The sequence below is a fragment of the Bos mutus genome, chromosome 11 (genome assembly GCF_027580195.1).
Source record: "Bos mutus isolate GX-2022 chromosome 11, NWIPB_WYAK_1.1, whole genome shotgun sequence".
NCBI classification, from domain to species: Eukaryota; Metazoa; Chordata; class Mammalia; order Artiodactyla; family Bovidae; genus Bos; species Bos mutus.
The window spans coordinates 101,954,263-101,969,458 of NC_091627.1; the positions used below are offsets into that span (position 1 = coordinate 101,954,263).

The window sequence follows — 15,196 nt, forward strand, 5'->3', positions numbered from 1 at the left end:
TGCTGTAATTCTGACTGAGATTGCACTGAATCTACAAATCAGTTTGGGAGAAGTGGTATCTTAACAATATCACACTGCAAAAAGCAACATCTGCAAAAGCAGATTTGACTGCTTGCATTTGTTGCATTTGACTCTGCAAAAGCAACATCTCTCCATTTACATAAGCCTTTGATTATTTTCATCAGTATTTTACAGTTTTCAGCATATAGATTCCACAAATACTAGAATTTTAACTAAGTATTTCAATTTCTTTTATGGGGGGGTACTACTATAAATAGTACTGTTAATTTTATACTGTTAGTATTTTTATGTTAATTACTAGCATATAGAAATAGTTGATATTTGCATACTGGCCTATCTATAATCTTCTTAACCTCATTTACTAGCGTTAATTACTAGCATATAGAAATAGTTGATATATGCATACTGGCCTATCTATAATCTTCTTAACCCCACTTACTAGCTATAGGATTTTGTGGGGGATAGATACCATGGAATTTTCTATGTAGACAACTGGCATCTATGAATAGACTATTTCTTACCAATCTGCAGGCCTTATTTTTTGCCTAACTGCCTGAATCACGACATTCCAGACCAATGTGGAATGATTGTGATGAGAGTGCATACCCTTGCCTTAATCTCAATATTAGAGTTTATTAGTATTCAGTCATTTAAAAGTAAGTGTAATAATTGCATATTTTTTGTAAATGTCTTATATCAGGGAAGGAAGTTCTCTTCTATCCCCAGTTTGTGGATTCTTATTATATATGAATACTGAATTTTTTGAAATGATCCTTCTGTATATTGAGACGATCATGTAGATTTTCTTTAGTCTATTAATATGGTGAACTATTTCTTGATTTTTAAATACTGAACACCCCTGCACTACCAAGGTAAAATCCACTGGGTCATGACAGACTGTCCCTAAATATATACATAAATATATGCACATAAGTATGTTTATATAGTTGACCCTTGAATAACACAGGTTTGAACTACACGGATACTTGGACTCACATTTTTTCACGGAATACTACAGTACTACAAGATCCACTACTGGTTCAGTATGTGGATAGACCGTGGCTACAGAGGGCCAACTATGAATGTCCACAAATTGCTGACTGCATGGAGAGCTGCCCTGACTCCTAGACTGCACAAGGGACAACTGCATGGCTGGAATCACACTGCTAATACTCTGCTGAGAAACCTGCATCTCTGTTCATGAGGGATACTGATCCACAATTCCTTTCTTGTAATGTCTTTGTCTCACTATGACATAAGGATAATGCTGTCCTCAGGAGTTGGGTGATTCTGGAAGATAATGTTCATAACTGGCAATATTTCTTCCCTAAATATTTGTTAGAATTCCCAAGTGAAATCATAGAGGCATAAAGTTTTCTTTATTGTAAATTTTTAACTGAGCTAAAATGTAAATAGATAGGAGTATATTTTTAAATAGATACAGGACTCTCCAGGTTATGTATTTGAGTTGTGGTAGTTTGTGTCTTTTAAGGAATGTGTACTTGCTATATGCTCAGTAGTTACAGGCTAAAGGCTATGAACAGATCAAAAAGATAACCTGTTACACAATTCAAGGTCATTATCTGAAAATGTCTGCAGATACACTAAGAACACATTTTTTAGCTCAATGAATAAATTATATATATAGTCCTAGGTAATGAACATAGTAAATAATATTTATCTAACAAGGTGGCTTCCAAAGATATGGTCAGACATAACATGTAACATTTCTTCCTTGAAGTGACTCAACGAGCAGACTTGTGGAGGACCTTTAATGCCCGGCTAAGAAGTTTGGATTTTTTTTTTTATTAACAGACAATACAGAGCCTATAAGAGGGCAAACACTGGGCAACATTATGAAGAATAAAGGAGACTGAGGCTAGAGATGCCACACGAGACCCCACCTCTTCCAAGCCTATCCTAACCTAAAGACTGATGCCAAGTTCATAATTTTAATTTTCATCTTATAAACGCAAGTCAAACTACTTCATAAAAGAGCATTTCTGAGACTGGCATGCCACTTTCTGTATGGCCCCATCCCAACTTCTCCATGAGAGCTTTTAGTCTGTCAGAGAGCTATCAGTTAAATCCAATATTTGGATTTGCTAGTTGTACTCGAATCTGTTCTTTAGTTTCATTTTTTTTAAAAGCTATATTCCCAGTTAAAAATAAAACTTTCTGAAATCTCAGTCCTGTGTTCCTCTAAATTTACTGCTTCCACCTGAACATAACATAGAGGAAGTCCCACAGATAAGTTAAATCTCAGCTCCAGGACCTCAGGCAAGCTGTTCAAGTTTCCTGAGTCTCCATTTTTTCATCTATATGATGGAAATGAAGACTTTTATGAAGAAATAATGTCAAAAATAGCATCAGTTATATACTAAATACATTAATAAATGGTAGCTATTATTTTAATTATAGTGTAAGTACCAAAATTACTATAATATAAAACCTGTGGAATGCAGGGACAAGACATAAAGAGAAATCCCAAAACATTCTTCTCAATGGAGCAAAGACACTATTTTAAATCATCTTACCTGTCAAAGACACAATTAATGAAATGTTCGTATTATGGAATCTAAACTAAAAGGAACCAACTTCCTTGGGTAAACGGTTGATTTCAAGGTCTAGAGAAGAAAATGTACAAGGTGAACCTGAGCTATCTCATAGTGTCAGAAAGCAAGGAAGAGCCCAAGAACACTGTAGTCAAATGAAAAAGTCATAGGGACCAACCTGACTGACCTCCTCCTAGCCAAAAATAGCATCTAATTAGAATATCCAAAATGTAAATAACTTCAGGAGATGAAAACATATCAATTATATAAAATTCCATTAAGATGAAGTGTTCTACATCCAAAACAAAATTAAACTCACTGGTTAGCTTTGGAGGTTGTGGGGAAAGCAAATTATTATTTTGTAAATCAGTGAAGAAAGGGAAAGAATTAAGCATATTTCCTGGTTTTCCTATCACAATTCTGCAATTCCTAATGAAATACAGGATATAGGCAATGATCACCAATTGGAATTTAAATTATTAGATGAAAAGTCAATGAAGTACTTCTGTAATGGACAAGGCTACCAAAGGTTAAACTCAATGATCAACGCTGACATCATTAGAAGCAAGACAACCAGATCACATGCCTCCTCACATGAGGCACTGGGCACTACACAGCACTGCTAAGTAGCAGCCAGCCTGCTAGATCTAAAAATTATAAGGTACAGAGAAATAAATTAGCCAACACCAGTAGAATGCAATTAGATAAATTCAGAACAGGGAAAATTCTAGGAAAAAAATCCAGTATCTTGAACAAATAAATCCATGCCAAAAACAGCAGTATCAATCCAATCAACCAAATCACATTATCAACCAGATGCAATACTTGAATCTAATCTGGATCCTGATCTGAACAAATCTATAAATGATGTTTTGGAGACAAGTGAAAAAAACACAGTCATGGACAAAATCAAGAAATCAAGGAATTTTGTTAAATATAATAATACATACTATACTGTGTTAAAAAGGAAAATCTCCTATTAGAGACACATACTAAAGTAACCTGTGAGGAGAATAATACTGACTTCTGTAATTCACTTTAAAATACTCTAGAGTGGTGGTGGGGGAGTGAGAGGGGAACAAAATAAGAATGCTAAGTGTTAAAACTCAGTGACGCATACATGGGACCTCGATTCACTATTCTGTATTTTCATTTACAAACTATTATTTAACATGCAAATTTATCACAGTACACAGTTCATCTCCTGAAATAATGAAATTATCTCACCTACTTACACCACTGGACTTTTTCATAGCCTTTTCACAGAAATTCTCCTTCTATCTCAATTCAATTCTCCTTTTGACCGCTACAGAGATAACTGCTTGAGAGAACTCTCTGGACTGTTCAGTTAATTAAGAACACCACCTACCCTGAGCTTGTAGAAGTTTAAGGGTAGCTTCGGCTCTGGCTCTGGCTTCTCTCTGGGATTTAGTTAAAAGTTTCCCCTCTTTTTTCAAGCGTTCTTTCCTTTCCTTTTCTTTTTGCTTTTTCCTTTCTCTTTTTTCTTGTTCCAATCTTTCCTATAAAAGAAGACATAGCAGACAAAACTGTATTAGCTTAACAAATTACAAAATTTAAAAGCAAACACCCCAAATTTCTAACAAAGCTCTTGAGATACATGCAGAGTATTATGTTAGGAACTTCCCAATGAAAGTATTTTAAATGTACATAATGAGTATAATTAGTATCACGTGAGGGTAACAATGTAAAAGCAACTCCTGTCTGTACCCGAGGAAATAAGGCAGGATTTTCTGTACTTATCTTATTATCTATATCTGAACAATAATGTAACTGAACTACCATGTAACTAAGAAAGTTTTACAATTAGAAAGCTAGAGATGTGTTATGAGAAGAGGATTTAAGTAGAATGTGTCAATGTCAGCAACTTCACAAAAACATACCTCTTCTTTACGCTTGGCTTCTAACTCTTCAAGCCGTTTTATCCGTTCTTCCTCCTCTCTCTTCTGTCTTTCCTCCTCTTCTTTAAGCTTAGCCAGAGCTTCTTGCATAGCCTTAACTGTGGCTTTGCTAGGTCCTTTCTTCTTTTCTTTCTCCTTTTCTTCCTTTTCTCCTTTCTTTTTCTTCTTATCTTTTTTCTTTTTGTCTCCTTCATTGTCATCTACCAAAAAAAGAGGCAAAGAGTATTTTTAAGTCACTTCCTACAACAGGGGTGAGCAAACCCTAGAATCCAGGGACTACAATGGGCCAGCAGCAGACTAAGGTCGTTAGGCATCAAGGCCTCCTGAGCACTTGGGAGGAGCTGGTGCAGCTCAGAACCACCCAGCTGGCTTCCTTAGACGCCTATGATGCTGGTGTTACTCTGAGTTATCCTAAGGGATTCGAGAAGACAGGAAGATGCTGTCAGAAGGGAGAAGATACACTGTACCTAATGCTTCTGTAAGATGGAGATGATAAGAAGCCTACCTTAAGGGGACAGATACTAGGATAAAACACAAAAATACAAGTATGTCCCAAGAACTCTTTAGCATTATACTAAAGAATGAAAGATTCTGAAGCTACATTCATGATGGTTCTCCTCAAAGATGTCCAGACAGTAAGAATTTGAGAGGTTTAAAAGCTATGCCAATTTTCCCATTAAAAGTTTTCCAGTCTAAAGGAAAAATTATGTAAATCACTTGATCTTTGTTTTCATTCTGAATAAGAGGAGGAAGTTTAACTAGATAGCTTTTTTTTGTTAACGGGTTCTGGTACAAAAACATGGCTCACTATTGCTTAAAAGACATTAACTAATTTTAGTATATTGTTTTTCCATTTCATTTTCATTTAAAAACCTGAATTAGGTTTTTGATAACAGGAGAGAATTCAGGTATCATCTCACACTGAGTTATCAAAAGGAACAATAAATTTTTCATTAAGCAACTTCCAGTATTCATCAGCAGCAAAAAATTGTTTTCCAAAGTGAAATTCCACAAAAATCCCAGTTTGTGTACAACTCATTTGAAAGATACTTTATACTACATACATGTTTAGCAACAAAAATCAATTTAAAACGAGTACTTAGACTAATTTTTTTTATGCATCTTACAACTCAGTACCTTTATAACCAAGGACAAATAACAAATGACTTTGGAGCATAACAATCAAAATTCAGATTAACTGAAGACTTCCCCAGTGGTCCAGTGTTTAAGAATCTTCCTGCCAAAGCAGGGGACAGGGTTCAATCCCTGGCCCAGGAAGATCCCACATGCTACGAGGCAACTAAACCCATGCTCCACAATCACTGAGCCCAAGCTCCTAGGACCTCCTGTGCTCTGCAACAAGAGAAGCCACCACAATGAGAAGCCCACACACCACAAGAAAGGGAGTATCCCCTGTTCGTCGCAACTACAGAAAGTCTGTGCATAGCAACGAAAACCCAGCACAGCAAATAAACAAAGGAACTAATTATGAATCCAAGCCTCTGGCCCTTCTGTCAATATTATTACCAACCTTCTGCGCCTATGGGACCCTCTCCTTTCTCTTCAGAGGCAGGAGCTGCCCCAGAGTCAAGTGTCACTTTGGATTTCAGAGCTTCCTCCTCAGGTTTCCGCTGAGATTCTTTTGGTTTACCCAGATCCTTTTTACCAGACTCCAGCTCTTCTTTTTCTTTCAGCTTCCGAAGTTTTGCCTTTTCTTCATCCCGTTTTTTTCTCTCACGCTCTTTCTTCTCTGCCTTCTTTTGAGCCACTGTCTTAATTTTGAAGGACGAGTCATCATCTTCATTTCCACTCTCGACAGTAGGACCTGGCTTGTTTTTCTGATTTTTTTTCTGTCCTTTCCTGGATTGCAAAAATTCATCTGATTCATCACCACTTTCACCAGAAGAATGTGCTCTCATACGCTCTTTAATTCTTTTACTGTTATCCTCATCCTCTTCTGATGCATCACGCTTCTTATTTGATTTCTGAGCTTTCCCCTTTGCTTTTTTGGATAGTTTATTAAAATCATCATCATCATCACTCCCAGAGTACATTTCCACTTTGGGTTTTGCAGTCTTTTTTGACTTTGAATCTTTTTCTTCCAATTCTTCACTATCATTATCTTCAAAACTCTGTTTTTTGCCTTTCTGTCCTTTCTTTTTCTTATCTTGTTTTGAGATGGGTTCATCTTCATTATTTTCTGTTGGCTAAAACATGTCCACTGTTAGAAATATTAACAGCATTATATTTTATTTTTAACTGAAGCTGTTCAAAGTCATGTACTTCATTAAGTACACATGGAAAAAACTATCAAAAGAATTTTAAACTACGGCTCTTTTATAAGAATATAAAACTCAAGCAAGTCCCAGCAGCTGGCCTGGGACTCAAGCACATCTCACAGTCACTGGAAGTTTTGGAACCCAGTGCTCTGAAGCAGACATTAATCACAGTCCAGCTCACTATCTTCCTCATATGGCATAAAAAACCTTCGGGGAAAATTGAAAGAAAAAATATCTACCCCTCTCTCATTACTCTGAGGCTCATCCAATTTCAAAGGACGGAAAGGAAATAATATAGAAAATGGAGGTAGAGTTGTGAAATGTTGTATTTCCAAATGTACCAATTTTATAAACTGGCAATATAAAGTGAAACAGCTTTAGATTCCCAAATAAAGTATCTTTATATCTGTGAAAGACTTCAAAATTTATTATTGCTTTCCTAGAAACTGTTTTCCCCCTTTGGTATCAGCTAGAAACTTCTAACCAACATAATACATTGCTCAAAAATTTCCAAAGGCAGTGCCTAAAAACGGAGCTAGGAAGAAGCATGAACAAGTAGCAGTGATCTGTATCTCACCTTGACCGCAGCAGGCTCTCTGTCAGCTTTGATGCCTTGAGCTTCCCAAGACAATTCTTCCAGTTCTTTCAGGATATCATCTTCACTGGAAACGGGTTAAAATACAGTTTGAGATACTGAATCAGTTTAATAAGTAAATCTAGCACCAAAGCTAAGAAAAATCAAATATATTTAAAATCTACTTACTCAAAGTCTTGTCTTTTTTTCTCCTTTTTCTTTTTCCCCTTTGCCTTTTGAGGTTCTTGCTCCTTGGCAGCACCAGCTCCTTCTATTTCTGCAGCCAAGGCATCAAGATCAATGTCATCCTTGGCACTTAATGAAAACAAAGGAGACCCAAGTGTTACTCAAGAGAAAAATAATAAATCTACCACATTCACTTACATAAAATTTTCTCTTCATTTTAGCATTTTTCATGCATTGGCAGCCCACTGAAAAAAAATCACTTGACAAGGTCTTTCATGACAACACTTGGGTTTTATTTACTCAGACTCTCTGCATCTACTTCAATAAAGTGTGAGTTACGCTCAAACCCAGAAAGAGTCGTAATGAAGAGCTCCAGGGAGAAAATCTAGGTAATCAAGAAAAGGAAATTCATGCTTGTGTTCAAGTAACCCTAAAGAAGAAAAGGAAATTCACTTTTGTTGATACCAAAGTTTCTTTTGTGTGTGTGAATATCTGAATGGAGTTACTTATAAATGAAAAGAACTTAAAAGAGAAAAATATTATTACTTGATTGTCAGTAAAACCTAAATCTTTGGAAATCTTTGCAGCTTTACTTGGAAAAGCAGAAATTTTAGAGTTGAAAGGAACTTTCATCGAGGGGAAACAAAGATGCAAAAAAGTTTGAGTGCTTTCAGCAACTCATGACCACACATCCAAATCTAATAAATTAGGAAGGACTGAGTAAATAAAACACACAGAACAGCCCCCAAATCCAGAACCAAACCTGCTCACCACCTTTTACATTCCTGGTTTCATTTCTGGTTCCATCCCCCAATATCCTCATCTACCAATATAATTTTATTTAGAGCAAAACAAACTAAATTCCATTAAAACCTACAGAAAACAAAGGAGGTCAGTCTGAGACACACAGGTAGAAAAGGTGTATGAATTCAAATAATGATGCAATAAGAAAACAAGGACCTCATGCAACATGGCCTCCACTGGTGGGTGCCTTTTTGCAAAGATGCTTCACTTCAACAAAAACAATTCCTAATATGAAATACGTAATTTTAAGATCTGGAGAAGGAAATGACAACTCACTCCAGTATTCTTGCCTAGGAAATCCCACGGAAAGAAGGAACCTGGTGAGCTACAGTCCGTGAGATCACAAAGAGTCAAGCACAATTAGCAACTAAACAACAACAACAAATTTTAAGATTAGGTGGCAAGACACTGAGGACACAGAATTTATACTCAAGAAGCTTCAAGGAGAGACAGCGAGAGAGAAAATGAGTAAATCAGGAACTGCAAAATGCTAAACGCCACAAAATAACGGAATTTAATGCCTCTAAGTGACACATCAGAATTGAATGTGTTCCCTTTTGTCCTATATTTTAGACAGTGTATTTGAAGGAGATTACAGAACACAGAACCGCTGTACTGGTGGTAACTTTCCAAAGCACCAAATCAAGAAAGAGAAAGTCAGATACTTCACAGCTGAGGGAAACTCTGACCCGAGTTACTGAAGGAAAAAAGAAGCTAACCAGGCAAAGGAGGCCCATGTATCAGACACAATGAGCGCAAAAACCTAAAGGTAATAACACACACAGGGCCTCAGGAGGACTCAAAAAAGGGTATCTGAACCAATTGAGAAGCTTTTTTACAGGCTACTGATTTCTTAATCCCACTCAAGATCTAGGGAACCAGAATCTGGGGTGGGAGCTAGGCAACGTATGTTTAGCTATCTTCCCAGGTGACTGCAAGTCAGATTTGAACTGTTTTTCTTTTTTTAATAAATGAAGAAATTGAAGCACAGAGAACTTGTCCAGAATCAGACAAGGCAGAGACGGGACTTGAACCCAGGAAGCTCTGATTCTGAAGTTGGAAGATCTTAACCCTGCTGACATAATCAAATTTGCATTTTAGAAAGCTGCCTCTGGTATAAATGACAGGGCAGAATCCCAACTAGTTAAGAAGCAAGAAAAGGTAGGAAGCTTTTACAGTTAATTGGGATGACAAACTCCTGACTTGCAGCACTGGCAGGCAAGATGAAGACCTATGAGTCAGGTAAATACTAAGGGATCAATCAGCACCACCAGTGACTAACTGAATGTACACAGAATGGGGACGGGAAGAATCAAGGCCAAACCTCAGGTCTCATCAGGTAACAGGAACCTCAGCCTGGCCCAGCATCAGCCATCTGGCCCAGCTTGAGATCAACCAGCACTATCTCCAAAGGCAGCCCTGCCAACATTTCACAAAACAGAAGTCTATCAGGGTGAGAAGGGAAGGTGAAGGTGGTTAATACTGAAACTTGGCACCTCACCTCCAAAACTTTGTCAGCCCTCACCTAACTATACTCATCTAATCAAAACAGTTGGCTATACTGCCACAATATTCATTAACAAATAGCTTTAGACTAACAAAACACGGAACTACATCTGTATGCCACTGAGTTTGAAAAGCTGCTTCTGGGTAGTAAAAGAAGTTAACAGTTTCTTAATGCTTTCTGTGTCTCAGGCATTGTGCTGACCAATCACCAGACACACTATTTATTATGCCATTAATCCTCCTTAACAACTCTATTAAAGTAAGCTTCAAGATGATAAATAGTTCATAAAAGGCATCCTGCTAGAAACTCACACACCAGGAACTCAAGCCCAAATCGGACACCAAAACTGTAGTGACTTCCCAGAAAATGGGAAATTCAGTAATCAAGTTTCTGAAAATTATTTGAGAAATCCATATACAACTACAAAATATATCAATGATATAGCAATGCTTAACAGTCTTAATTACCGTGATTTTTAAAGCATTCTTTCAATGTGTACAGAACTTCCTGCCCTGGATTCAAAAGAATGTCCTAAAATGTCAACCCTATTACAACAGGACATGAAAGTGACATATAGTGTCAGTGATTTAACTTGAAACTTTAAATCATACTCTATCTACTCTCTACATTTCAGTCCTACCTTTCTACCTATCCATACACACTACAGCTTTAAGATTTTAACGAACTAAGAGTCAAATCTAAAATCCAGTCATGCTAATAATGAATGCTTTAAAATCTTTAAGGAATCTGTATTTTTCCAAAGGTATATCTTTCTGCAGACTTTTTCCTTTATCAAAGTTACAGTATTCCTACTAATATTTCCCCTTATAGCTCCTAATCCTTTATTCCAAACTTACTGCAAACTTACAGAAATAAAAGGCAATTTTCCATGGTACTCAATCAAGGCAGTGTTTTCAGAGGCCACACTCCTCTGTCAAGACAGAAAAAATGTTATAACTGAATGGCCTTTAAAAAATGAAGCTATTAAGAATATTGCATGTGCAATTCAAGAAACAGCTGAACCACTTTCTGAAGTGGTTTCCCACTTAATATTCACACCAACAATATTGATGTATCTCCATATATACACCAATATCTGCAGTATCTCCATAGAGATATGCATTTTCTCCCACACTCCAGCTTATTATTTAGTATTATGTCTACTGTTCCTTCAAGTTGTTCTAATAGATGTATGGTGATAAAGTCTTCCTTTTCAATTCCTTGAAGGCTAGAGAAGTTAAACATTTTTTCATGTATTTGCCATTCACACATATTCAGTGAAATGTCTCTTCATTTCTTTTACCCATTTTCTAGTTGGAATCATTTTCTTTTAATGTTGAGTTTTCAGAACTCTTTTACATATGGTTTGTTTATATATACTCCCTTCCAATTTGTAGCTTGTCTTTCCGTTCACTTAACAGGGTTTTTAACCAGAGCAAAAATTTTGAATTTTCATGAGGTACCATTTTCATGAGGTACCATTTATCAAGTTTGTTCTTTATGCTTTTGATGTCATGAAAAAGAACTTTTCACCAGCTCCTAGGTCCTGAAGATTTTTAACTGTGTTGTGTTTCAAACATTGGGTATTTCAATGTCAATTGATTTTTTGCCTTTGGGTAGCCAACAGCTCCAGCAACATTTCAACTATCCATTCAACACGGAATTGCCTTTGCACCTCTGTCAGAAACCACTCGGCTGTGCTCGTATGGGGCTATTTCTAAGTCTTCCATTCTGCTCTATTTACTGATGTGTCCTTCTCTGACACTACTAAACTGTCATGATTAATGTGGCCATAAATCTTGAAATGAAATGGAATGATTCCTTTCATGATCAGAATTGCTTTCTCTATTCTTAATTCCTTTGACTTGTCAAATAAATTTTAGAATATTCTTGGGCAAGTTCACCAAAAAATTCTTCAACTGCATTAACTGTACATGAATTTAAAGAAAACTGACATTTTTACTATGTAGAGTTTCCAACCTGTGAACACAGTATGTCTCAATGTATTTAAATCTTCTTTAATTTTTTCCATCAGTGTATGTATTTAATTTTTAAAGTAATCTGAACTGGTATTTTTAATTTGTTTCCACATCAGTTCAGTTCAGTTCAGTTCAGTCACTCTGTCGTGTCTGACTTTTTACAACACCATGGACTGCAGCACTCCAGGATTACTTTTTCCATCACCAACTCCCAAAGCGTGCTCAAACTCATGTCCATCGAATCAGTGATACCATCCAACCATCTCATCCTGTCATCCCCTTCTCCTCCTGCCTTCAATCTTTCCCAGCATCAGGGTCTTTTCCAACGAGTCAGTTCTTTGCATCAGGTGGCCAAAGTGCTGGAGTTTCAGCTTCAGCATCAGTCCTTCCAATGAATATTCAGGACCGATTTCCTTTAGGATTGACTGGTTTGATGTCCTTGCAGTCCAAGGGACTCTCAAGAGTCTTCTCCAACACCACAGTTCAAAAGCATCAATTCTTCGGCACTCAGCTTTCTTTATAGTCCAACTCTCACATCCATACATGACTACTGGAAAAACCATAACTTTGACTAGATGGACCATTGTTGGCAAAGTAATGTCTCTGCTTTTTAATATGCTGTCTAGGTTGGTCATAGCTTTTCTTCCAAAGAGTAAGTGTCTTTTAATTTCATGGCTGCAGTCACCATCTGCAATGATTTTAGAGCCCAAAAAAATAGTCTCTCACTGTTTCCACTGCTTCCCCATCTATTTGCCATGAAGTGATGGGACCAGATCTTAGTTTTTTAAGTGTTGAGTTTTAAGCCAACTTTTTCACTCTCCTCTTTCACTTTCAACAAGAGGCTCTTTAGTTCTTCACTTTCTGCCATAAGGGTGGTGTCATCTGCATATCTGAGGTTATTGATATTTCTCCCAGCAATCTTGATTCCAGCTTGTGCTTCATCCAGTCCAGCATTTCTCATGATGTACTCTGCATATAAGTTAAATAAGCAGGGTGACAATATACAGTGCACTGATGTACTCCTTTCCCAAAATGGAACCACTCTGTTGTTCCATGTTCAGTTCTAAGTGTTGCTTCTTGACCTGCATACAGATTTCTCAGGAGGCAGGTAAAGTGGTCTGGTATTTCCATCTTTAAGAATTTTCCACAGTTTGTTATGATCCACACAGTATATGTTTATGCGTTTATATGTTTATCCACACAGTGTATGTTTCCATATACTCATTCCTAATACACAAAAATGTGACTGAATTGTTTATGCTGATCTGGTACTGCAACCACCCACTTACAGAATTCACTTATTAGTTCTTTGCAGTAAGCAAGGAGTTATGATTTGAAGTTAAAAGTACAATTCAGAAAAAAAAAATTGGACTTCATCAAAATTTAAAATATCTACTGTACAAGAGACCATGTGAAGGGAATGTAAAAAAACAAGCTACAAAGTAGAAGAAAGTATTAGCAAAGTACATATCTGGGCCAGCGGGGAGAGAGGGGAATTAGTATCTAAACTATATAAAGAAATTTCCAAACACATCAGTAAAAATCCAAACAATCCAATTAGAAAATGGACAAAGGGCATGAAAAGATATTTCACTAGAGCATTTACAGATAACAAATAAAGGATGTTTCACACCATGAGCTGTTTGGGAAATTCAAACTAAAACCACGTTGTGCTATCACTACACACCAGCATAATGTCCTCTCTCCAAACAACAGTGATAACACCCGTGGTGGTTGAGGACACAGAGGACCTGGATCACTCACACACTGCTGGTGGAAAGGCAAACTGGTACAGCCACTCTGGAAAACAGTCTATCATTTTCCTGTAGAACTAAAAAGTACTTACCATATGATCCAGCAACTGCACTCATGCTCATTTATCCCAGAGTAACAAAAAACATATCTCATGCAGAAACTTGTAGACAAATGTTTGTTGCATAAACAAAAACTGGAAATAACCCATACATCCTTCAATGGGTGAATGGTTAAATAAACCGTGGTTCATCCCCATTCCATGAAATACTATTCAGCAACAAAATGGAATGAACTACTGATACATGTGGGCTTCCTTTGCGGCTTAGCTGGTAAAGAATCAGCCTGCAACGCGGGAGACCTTGGTTTGCTCCCTGGAGAAGGGAACGGCTACTCACTCCAGTATTCTAGCCTGAGAATTCCATGGTCTGTATAGTCCATGGGGTCACAAGGAGCTGGACATGACTGAGCAACTTTCACTTCACTCACTGATACGTGCAACAACTTGGATGGCTCTCAAGAAAATCAGACTGAATGGAAAGAAGCTAATTCCCAAAGGTTATATACATATATGACTCCACTTATATGAATTTTTGAAAATAAAAGATTTTATTCAAGTATAGAACAGATTCATCATTACTAGGGGTTAGTAGGGGGAGGTGCACAGGAAGGAGATGATTATGATTACAAATGAAAAACATGAAGGATCCCTGCAGTGATGTTCTGTATTTTGACTACGGCAGTGAATTTACAAATCTTCCAATGTGATAATACTGTGTAAAACTAAACACAAGCATACACACGTGTGCTAGTACAAGTGAAACTGGGAAAATCTGAATACGATCAGTGAACTGTACCAGTGTCAATATTCGGGTTGTGATACTGTACAGTTTTGCAAGATGTTATTAGAGGAAACTGATTAAAAGATACAGGAGTCTATTAATTCTTACAACCACATGTGAATTGGCAATAATCTTAAAAGTTTAATTAGCAAAACTAAACAGTTTAAATAAGAAGGCAAACCTTATACTGAGAAAAAGATTTTGCAATAATATATCTAACGAAAGATTTGTCTATAACATATTAAATTTCTACAGCTCAACATTAAAGAACACAATTTTTAAATAGGCAAATGATTTCAACACGTAACCAAATGAGATATGACAATGACAAACACATGACAAGATGGTCAGTACCATTAACTAAATGTAAGTCAAACCACAATGATGTGCCACTCCACAACCACCAGAACGACTAAAAGGACTGATAATACTGTGTTGAGAGAAGATGTGGAGCAACTGGAACACACCCCTAGAGGGAATGCAAAAATGGCACAGTCACTTTGGAAAAGAATTTGGCAGTTTCAAGTGAAACATACACACTTACCATAAGACCCAGCAATCCCACTCCTAGGTATTTATCTAAGAGAAACAAAAACATATGTCCATACAAGGACCTGTACTCAAATGTCCACAGAAGCTTTAGTCATAATCACAAGAAGCTGCAATAAAAACTAAATATCCAGCTGCCCTTTCAGTTCAGTTCAGTTCAGTTCAGTTCAGTTCAGTTCAGTTCAGTTCAGTTCAGTTCAGTTCAGTTCAGTTCAGTTCAGTTCAGTTC

The 15,196-nt window shown here is 36.9% G+C and overlaps 1 protein-coding gene across 2 annotated transcripts in view; it reads right to left on the minus strand.

Moving 5' to 3' along the window:
* The window catches only part of EIF5B (eukaryotic translation initiation factor 5B), a 76,286-nt gene that overhangs the window by 39,477 nt on the left and 21,613 nt on the right, over positions 1-15,196 (minus strand). For both annotated transcript variants that reach the window (XM_070379967.1, XM_070379966.1), the window contains exons 2-6: positions 7,538-7,663; positions 7,352-7,436; positions 6,027-6,702; positions 4,478-4,695; positions 3,946-4,096 (exon numbers count right to left, since the gene is read on the minus strand). In XM_070379967.1, the coding sequence (XP_070236068.1) occupies positions 3,946-4,096; positions 4,478-4,695; positions 6,027-6,702; positions 7,352-7,436; positions 7,538-7,663 (1,256 nt within the window). The remainder of the gene's footprint in view (positions 1-3,945; positions 4,097-4,477; positions 4,696-6,026; positions 6,703-7,351; positions 7,437-7,537; positions 7,664-15,196) is intronic.